The sequence below is a fragment of the Solanum tuberosum genome, unplaced genomic scaffold (genome assembly GCF_000226075.1).
Source record: "Solanum tuberosum cultivar DM 1-3 516 R44 unplaced genomic scaffold, SolTub_3.0 scf00613, whole genome shotgun sequence".
NCBI lineage: Eukaryota > Viridiplantae > Streptophyta > Magnoliopsida > Solanales > Solanaceae > Solanum > Solanum tuberosum.
Genome location: NW_006239531.1, coordinates 101593 through 111407, shown reverse-complemented (window position 1 = coordinate 111407; position 9815 = coordinate 101593). Strand labels below are relative to the sequence as shown.

General features: G+C 35.1%; 2 protein-coding genes across 6 annotated transcripts in view; both read right to left on the bottom strand.

Moving 5' to 3' along the window:
• LOC102580278 (transcription initiation factor TFIID subunit 1) overlaps window positions 1–2423 on the bottom strand; it is a 25756-nt gene extending 23333 nt beyond the window's left edge. For 2 of the 5 annotated variants that reach the window (XM_015304773.1, XM_015304774.1), the window contains exons 1-2: window positions 2326–2422; window positions 1839–1900 (exon numbers count right to left, since the gene is read on the bottom strand). In XM_015304773.1, the coding sequence (XP_015160259.1) occupies window positions 1839–1900; window positions 2326–2354 (91 nt within the window). In that variant the 5' untranslated portion in view covers window positions 2355–2422. Of the gene's footprint in view, window positions 1–1838; window positions 1901–2149 lie in introns of all 5 variants that reach the window. The other 3 variants (XM_015304775.1, XM_006366124.2, XM_015304772.1) reach the window with 3 other exon arrangements.
• A 2754-nt stretch (window positions 2424–5177) lies between these two features.
• The window catches only part of LOC102579954 (bifunctional dethiobiotin synthetase/7,8-diamino-pelargonic acid aminotransferase, mitochondrial), a 16441-nt gene continuing 11803 nt past the window's right edge, over window positions 5178–9815 (bottom strand). The window contains exons 10-14 of the mRNA XM_006366123.2: window positions 8302–8435; window positions 8058–8189; window positions 7736–7870; window positions 6406–6518; window positions 5178–5546 (exon numbers count right to left, since the gene is read on the bottom strand). Coding sequence (XP_006366185.1) covers window positions 5381–5546; window positions 6406–6518; window positions 7736–7870; window positions 8058–8189; window positions 8302–8435 — 680 coding nt within the window. The 3' untranslated portion in view covers window positions 5178–5380. The remainder of the gene's footprint in view (window positions 5547–6405; window positions 6519–7735; window positions 7871–8057; window positions 8190–8301; window positions 8436–9815) is intronic.

Genomic DNA, 9815 nt, shown 5'->3' with positions numbered 1-9815 from the left:
CAAAAAAAGGGTAAAACCTTTCCCCCCCCCCCCCCCCCCCCCCGGGCACCCCAACACACACACAGAGACAATTTCCTATTTGATATCTAAACCAATCGAATGAGCCACTTAAGTTTCCTTACCTAGTGAAGAACATTAGATGAGCAAGATTCCGCTGGCCCACCTTTCTTCATTCTCTTTTGAATATATCATCAATTTTGAGACTTCCCAAAATCAACCCTGGACCATATTGCACTAACCGAGCAACCAAACTTCTTTTATATTCTTATGATAAGATTATTTATTTACAGCAAATATTGCAAAGCAAGTCTTCAAACGGAACGGAATACATCAATTAGACAGACCAACCAACTAACCCTTTGTTTTTTGAACATTACCAACCAACCCTTATTTCAATAGCATTTCAAGCTTGGATTCTTCAAATCCCACCCCACCCACCCACACTACAAGAAATAAAAAATAAAGAAATAATTAAAGAAAAGGTGACATCCTAGCAGGATTGCAAGCTTCCCTTATCACTCAATAAAAGGGGGAAGAGCAGAGTCATATGCAGAGAAGAAGTATATGGAACTCTCAACAGCAAAAAGATGATGCTGATGAGGATGATGATAATAATAATAATAATCACAATGATAAATAAATAATAATATCAAAAGCTCTTTGCAAATACTAGAATGTCTTTCCTGCCAGTTACAGGATAAAGGAGAACTAAAAGTCCTCATAATTCATATCCAAACCAACTATAATTACTGGTAGGCAATCCAGGAGCAAACATTTGTAACAAAGTACGAGACCACATATATTCAGCATTCAGGTTGAAATGAGACATCAATCATACAGAAGCTCCTCCAACAACCTAGTAATAGTTTCAAAGATGCAATACTTTGACATAGTTCTCCTTGAGAAGAGGTCACTGAGATTATACAACCAGGTGATCCAAGTAATAGAAAAATTCCAAAGAGAATGTTACAAAAATCGAAGCAACATGGAAACCTACCAGTAAACCTCCATGCTACATAGTTTAACTTGAAAACTCATCAACAAGTATTAATCTAGAAAACCGACGTGTTCCAAATAAAAGGTTTCTGCCCAATTAACTAGACATAGGAACATAAGATTTATAAAATATACCTTACTAAGAAAAATAAGCATTTTAGATACACACAAGTCACAATAAACACACCTCCCAAAGCACCCAAGGGTGTGATCTAAATGATGTAGGTACAATTAAGACTATGCGAGACCAGGGTTTGAATTTGGAAAAAAAAAAACTAGGTGATTTCTTTCAATCAGCCAAAGCCTTGATGGGAGAATACAAATACTTGGCAGAAAAATTGAGGTGCAAGTTAGATATCAGAAAAAAACTTGAAGCGATGAAGCAGCGGGTCAAGCTACATTTTTAGGAAAATGTGCTTCAAACAACTGCATCCTCACAAAAAGTTTTTGAAACAGCTATAGATTAGTATAGGCATTATCAAATCTAAAAAAGAAAAAACTTTTGATCTCAACTTAGAAAGAGATGGATTAGTATGCATTATCGTCCACAGGATACTGAAATTACTAATTTTAATTGCAATTTGTAAATTTTAATTTTCTAAATACAGAGTTTTACTTCAAATAAGCTCAAGCTTTGCTCTAGGCTTCACCTCACCAAATTGTTTAACAACAGTTCACTATTCTTCACAAAATTACTGACTTTTCTTCATCCAGCAGATAGTTCAACAATAACCTAACCCAATGTAATCCCACAAGTGGGCTTCGGGAATGGTAGTGAGTATGCAGCCTTACCACTAACTAACTATCAAAAGTCAAGCCCAAAAAAAAAGAAAAACTATTACCTTCATCACGCTCATCACGGGATGAGCCACCAGGTTCATAACCCATCTTTAGGTCAGCAACTCTGCAACAAAAACACTTGATTATTCTTACACTAGTAAAGAACCAACCAAAAACACCCAATACAATCCCAAATATTCTAATTTAGAAAAGAACCTCCTTTACTCCCTCCCCTCATCCAAAAACACAAACCAAACTATAGTTTCAAATCGTTATACTTCAATTCATTGCAAGAAACGAAAAGGGTACAATTAATTTTACCAAAAACGAAAAGGGGTTGTTTAATTAGACACAAATAGATGATTAAACATACAAGAAGAAGAGAAAACATACACTTTAATTCGTAGAAAGCTGAAAAGTTCCTCTTTTTCTTTCTTTCTTTTTCGAATATTAGCAAAAAGAAAGTTGTCAAGATAACAGCAACATCGAGAGAGTATTGTTAGCAAGAATTTGAGAAGAGATTTTGGGTGTAATTCAATTTATTTATACAGATTCACTGCGTTCCCTTCTCTTCCCATCTCTGCTCGCTCTAAAGGAAATTTTTGGTTTGGGCGAAGAACAGAGTTTTGCCAAAACGGGTTGTTGGGTTAACCCGTTTCATGGACGGGTCAATATAAGAAAATTAACTTCTTCTTTTTGAAATTTTTTTATGTTTTTTACTTTTTCTTTATGTAAAAGTCACATTAGATATTAATAAAGTATCAATTGATTAGGTATTTATGGTAAAGAAAAATACTTCTTAATTTAATAATTAAATTGTACATGAGAATTTTAAAATTCCAAGAAATAATCTTTTAAATCTTTCTTATTTGAAATTAGAGCCATTAATTTGGGTAAAGATTTTTTTTTGGTAACTAAACACATTTATTACCAAAGTAGTAATGTACAACTCAAAAAAGAAATATAACATTAGGCCTTACTCTATCTCTGCGGACTGACCTAGTAAATCACTAAGCATAATCTCCCTATCTCCTAACCACAATTTGCTAAACTGGATAATAATTCAGTTGATTCAAACACCTAGCTATCTTTCCATGGATACTTGCTCGAACATAAACCTCTTGAATAATCTTTCTCACAATAATATCCTCGCAACGACGTATATTTTGAAAAACTCTATGATTTCTTTCCATCCACAATTCATAGATAGAGGCAGCAAGTGTTATTCTGAAAATAGTAGCAGCATTGCCCTTGCCTTTGCCTTTGCACATTGTTTCATATCACTGTATTTCTCCAGCCTAGTTTATCACTTATCGATGGATTCCTTGTCAATGCAATACTTTTCTCCGCACATAGGAAGCTACAAAACACTCAAAAAATAAGTGTTCTATATTTTTCCTATTCGATATCACAGAGAGGACATAGAGGGCAGACCTGCATTTCCCATTGTAGCCTCTCATCTTTAGTATATAGTCTACCGTGAATAGTCACGTATAAGTTGAGTGACCACTTTGGTAAGCCTAAATTGTTGCACATTAGTCTCCTCCAAGGCACACTAGGATGGACACCTATCAATTTCTGGTACATCACTTTGATTGAGAACATGTGTATCTGTAGCAACTCAATTTTAGTCATACCTACCTCTGTAATGTATTTTTGCGCCTTCAATATCTTTTGAACTATCCAACATGCTTGCTTTGGCCTTGTACCCCACAATGATCCACTTTTGCCATAGTATATATGAACCCGGGCTAAGATTTTTGGAGCCTATTTTTTTTATAAAAAAAAACCCTTTTAGCCCGGTCTAAATAAGCCCGTTGGTCTGTGGGACTTGAGCGATATGCGTTGGACCGGTCCGTGGGATAAATAAAATAAAATAAAGTATTAAAAATAACAAAAGTTTAAACTCAAAGTCTATTTAAAGTTTGAGATATTAAACTTTAGAATCACCAAACGTGATGTACTTAATATTCCTATTACTACCATATCAAATCATCATTCAACATGATGTACGTGTTCTCGCCAAGTATGGAAGTTGCATCCATCATGAAAATATTCAAACACTTGTAGCTAGTCAAAATTGGTGGCATGATTTTTCTCAAATTAATATATTTTTTTTGTATATATTTAAATATAGTTATTTTAATGTTTAACTAATTGATATTGTATAAACCGTAGATGAATATGATAATGTCTTGTCAATATTTATGTTAATATTTTTAAATTATAATTGAATTTAAAAAATTATAAAAAAATATACTTTTTAAAAAAGTGGGTTGACCCGGTATGGCCCGCAACCCACGTACTGGTAGGTTGGTTTGCCTATTTTTTGACCCACAAAAAATAGGTCAGCCCCGCCCAGTCCGTTAAATCCAAAGCCTGTATGGGCTAAGCTCGAATTGGATAGCCAACCCACATTAACAACTCTATTTGAAATCTAATTTTATAGTAATCTGATTTAGACTTTTTTGGTTTTTTCTCAAATATGATCTGTGTAAACTCTTTTATACAAGTAACTAAAAGTATATTAATCACATGTATTAACAAGTACAATTATAATCAAGTTTAGACATTTGTTATTTTCTTAAGTAAACAAACTTGAAACTACAAAAATACTATGAGACTGTGACTAAATAAAAGCACAAATTGTAAGCACTTTTTAATTTACATGAAGTTGTTTGGTCTAAATACAAGTTATACAACGACTAATAATATATAAATTGTAATTGATGAATTGTAAGCACAAAAATTATAATGCATATATTATTTCTTTTTATATTTTTGATTTGTAATAGAAATTAGCATATTCAATAAAAATAAGGCAAATGACATATGTTTGTAATTTGTCATTGACAAGTGCCTGTAAATCGCATTTTGTAAATGCGATTTATAAGTCTTTTTTTTAATGAATGTGATTTATGGATCACATTTAGAAATCGTGATGTATCGTCATGATTATTAATAAGAATAATTTTATTAGTCATATTTGGCATAGGCAATATATAATTCTTTCAAAAACTCCGATTTCAATATATTTTGTAACTTGTAAGTAACATTTGATAAAGAGTGATTTTTATAAATAATTTTCATAATTGTGATTTGCAAGTGACGTTTAACTAGTATAAATTGACACGTTTGTTAGTCGTATTTGATAATATGTTTTATAAGTCACTTTTTATAAATATGTTTTGCAAGTCATGGGACCATGATTTGTTAATCGCAATACTTAAGTTTTGCAACTTCAAATACTCAAAAACTACACTATTTTTGAAAGATACGACACAGCCCTATCAGCATTTCTGAAGAGAGTGCCATCAGCACAAGTTTTAGGAGGGTCTTGGCTTGTATTATGTATTTATTTGTCTATTCTCGTTATGTATATATTGTGTTAGCTCCATGGGTAGGACTGAATATAAGTTATTCGAATATCCAAAAATTGGTAGTTATTAAATCCGATATCCAATCCAAAATCCATAAATTTTAAAAATAAAATTCCAAGTCTAATCTATAATCCCAAAATCTAAACCAAACATCCAAAAAGTTTGGATTTTGTGTTGACCGTTATGCCCACCCCTAGTGAACTCCTGAGCATAGATTCACTGGTTTAGAGCTCCTCAAGTCTTGAATACACCTTGTTTAACAAGTTGCTGCAACTCTGAGGTGATGTGCAAGGCCCACACATGAGATAAATGACATTGCCAAGAGGCCTCATATAGATTCCGTCTTCGCGGAGCTTCTGAAGGAGAGATCTAGCATACAGAGAAGCATACCTGCATGTTTTGAGACAAAATTCAGCTTCACAAGTATTGCAAAAAGATGCAGTACAAGCAAGATAAAACCAGAACTGTCCACTTCATAGTTTTGGTGACAAATCTATATAGAAACTGATGCCGGCACTACAACAAACCGTTTCAGAAACACTTATTAGTATCAGATAATGAGTAAGATAACAACAGTCCTGCATATGGTAACTGACTAATTTTGTGATATTTCTAAGAAAGAAACTGACTTTTATGGCGTTCTTGCTAATTATATACCTGTACGTATATCAGATGTATAAACATTGATTCTTTTATGATAAATTTCAATTACTAGTTCTTTTCTTTTTTGAGGTAAAGTAATTTTATTGATACAGTAGCACAAATGATGTGTTGTTGTCGAAGCAAAACAACAAAAGTAGCAAAGTATTCCCTATCTAGTCCAGTATGGATCCTAACATCTGCAACACTAATTCAGCCTCATTTAGATTTTCCAGCTAAGCAAAACAAAAGTATACAATTAGACTTTAACTTGTTGACAGAGTCCTACACTAGTTTTTTCATTTTCGACCAGAAATTGGCCCAACAGTGTTCGCCTTTGGGAAGGCAAATAAGTCCCTCATGTAAGTTATGCATGCTATTACCAATGACTTATGCATGTCAAAAAAGCAGTCTCTAGATAGTCAGATATGTCTTAAATAAGCTTCTAAATGATTCTTAATTGGAGCTATATGTCACAGCTTATATATGGTGCACCACTTTAATATGGTATTTAAGGTAAGCATAAGAATTTCCATGTGTATCACTGCATTGACAATCAAAACGAATAAGAAAACTTCTAATTTACAAGAAAGTAGAATAGACTGCATACCCAGCATTAGAGCCTTCGGCTTGAAGTTCCAATGCACATAGAGTCCCCAACACAACCACTCTATGCACTGCTGGAAGTAAGGAAATTTGTCTCACCATGTCTAAATCCCACAGCTGCAAACATCCAAGAAATGAAGTGGGAAACACAAAAGAACATGTCAAAAACAAGATGTTGGGAATTCATCTTTTATAACAGGCCACTTTTCAATTTCTTTTACAAGGTGACCTAGCATTGCTGCAGTGTTCTCCTAATTTTTTGTTCAAATTAATCGGTGGATAAAGGTAGAAATTTGGGTCAATGTAATGACTCTGGATACTTTCTTCAGTATAATTTGAATCAATGGTACAAATAACCTATGTTACGACACAGATTCATTTACGGGTATGTGTGTAGCACGGGTGTGTGGGAGTATGCATAGTTACAACAGGGTCTTTTGCTACATTTTAGTGGCTTTTACAAAGAATCAGCACGGAGTACCCACACCTAATCAAGGCAAATGAGGGATCCATCTAATGTGGCAAAACCCAAACGGCAATTTTAAAGTCGATCAAAATCACACTTGGTGCTCTAGAGTGTGCCCCAATTTTTTTTTTTGATGACAAGGGAAACCCGTAGCCGCTACCCTTTGGTTGCGCACAGGGTAAAACCCCCACTCCTATGCAATAGCTCGCAAACCACATAGGAGAGGTAACCCACACTAGGCAAGCCCGGTGCGACGAGCTCGACCCAGAAGTCAAAACTCCTTGCTTTCGCTGGCAAGGGGTTTCGAACTTGAGACCTCCAACATGGAAGTCCCAAGCCCAAACCTGGGCCACCCCAATTTTATTTTATTTTGAATATTTTGGTATACTACACTAATATGCTAACCCAGCTTCGATAGGTTGCAAATTTATGGGATCCAATTGTTTGTGCAAAGAAATTTTAATTAGAGAAATTGCATAAATAGCCGCGCACCCCAAAAAATAGCAGGAAGATGTATTATATATACATTTACGTATATAGGTTAGCAGATGTAAATACTTTTGTCCGAGCGGCCAAATGTGTAATTTCCCCTTTTAATTATCCTAGAATATTGTGCTGAATAGTCTGAAACAAGGACATTTACATGTTTCCACCAAAACAGTCTAGGAGACAAAATCAGAGAACTGTTTACTTTATCAAGGGAGAAAACAGAAAACTGTTATTAGGGAACTTTCATAAAAATGAGGAGCGACACTGTTTTCGGGAACAGAAAGGGAATGCAACTTTTAGTAATCGTTGTTTTTATAAATGCAAATTCCCAGTGATTAAACTACAATAACATTTATCAGCCAACTGCTTTTTCACATACCTCCCTGAGCAGCATGGCTTCAGATATCAGATTATGATTTGTTTTGGAGTCCTTAAACCATTTGATTGACTTTACAGCAGCTGTACAACCCACTGCATGAGCAGTGTAAGAGTGACCGTGCAAGAGTGCCTGGAGCTGAAGCAAAGGAATGAGGTTACACCACCAATCATATGATGTTATATTTGAGTACTTGAATTGGCCAACCACGAATGAGAAGCAAAAAGGGCATTTTAGCAGATCCAACAAAGTTTTGGCTGAAACAAGTTTTTCGCTCACAGAAGCAAATACTTGACAAGAAGATGGTAAACACTGATGAATATACCTTTGAATCTCCAACAAATGCTTCAAAAACAGCTTCTGATGCTAAAGTGACAGCCAAGGGCACAATGCCACCAGTCATCAACTTGGCAAAGCAGGCTATATCTGGCTTACAGCGGATAAACTCCGTAGCAGACTGAAAAAGAAAAAGCCACAAACTGAAATTCCTAAAACCAGAGAATTGATACATCGAGTGATCTGGCTAAGAACCCAGAAAACTCATACGTCAAGTAATCTAGTAAACAAACCTCTGCTCCCAGACGCCAGAATCCTGTAAAAACCTCATCGAAAATAACAGGAATTTTTTGATTTCGGCATTCTTTAACAAGTACTCTCTGAAATAGTGGATCAACCATTTCCATTCCTCCAGCACCTTGTATCACTGCAAATAATTGCAAGTAAACCGCATTGCTACAGAAACTTCAAGAATCATTACGAATGGCATAAATTATTCTTAATTAATTGTCACCATAGACATTAAAGAAAATCATTAAGGGGTCGTTTGGTAGAGTGTATTAGAAGAAATAATGCATGCATTAGCTTTGTGTATTAGTAGTACCTTGTTTGGCAAGCATTAGTTATACACTCTATTGTATATTGAGGTGTGCATTACTAATGCATGCCAATTGCCCCTCAAACCCTTTTTTACATCTTTTCCGTCATATTTGTGGAGGGCATCTTTGTAAATAAATAATTATAAAATAAATTATGCAATACATGCTATTTTTAATAACACCAAATCAAATAATGCATGCATAAGAAATGATCTTTGCATAACTAATACACTCTATTTAGCATTATTCTTATACACCCTACAAACGACCACTAAGAATATTTTACACAATATTACTTGTTTGTTTAGTAAGTAATAATAATTGTTAGAATAGAAATAAGTATTTCCTACTTAGAATAGAAATAGGAATAGGAATAAGAATAGGAATCCTAGTTGGAAAAGGATTCCAATGTAGTGTCTATAAATAGGGTCTCAATGTAACTATTTAGATACACAATTCAATAATATTTTTCTTATATATTTCTCACATGGTATCAGAGCATTGGTGAGAACAAACAAGTCACCGTATGTCTATGTCAATTTCCGGTGACTGTTGGGTCTGATTTTGTTTATTCTTTTTTCTTTTCTGTGGGTGTTTGTGTGAAAACCAACACCACCACGAGGCTCGGAAATCCCCCGCGACCAAACCCCAGCCAAAACCACCGGAAAACATCACCCCACGCGCTCTCACGCGCCGATCGGAGGTGGTAGTTTCCGGCGAGATCTTGCTCACGCGCCGGCGCGTGAGGGATTTTCTGATCATATTTTTTTGAGAATTTTTTTTGACAGTTGGGGTCGTCCAGCCATTCCGACCAGGCCCATATTGTTTTTTGACCAGATCCGATCGCCGGAATTAGGGTTCCGGCTATTTCCAGGCTCATCAAGAAAACCTCTCCAATATTTCCCTATGTGAAATGGACAACTTTGCTCCCACCAATACAAATTCCTGCTCATATAGCAGATGGCCTCTCTGATAAAATTCTTGATCACCACCAATAATCAAGTTTTTTTTTATTGTTTCCAAGACAAATTTAGCATAATGTCTTTTGGGTGTGATGTTTTTGGTTCTAAAAATATGGGGATTGGAAGTTCTAGCCCTATAATCACTTCAGAACTTTTATTGGGAAGTTCAAACTATTTATCTTGGGCTTCCTCGGTTGAGCTGTGGTGCAAGGGTCAAGGTGTCCAAGATCACTTAACGAACAAGAC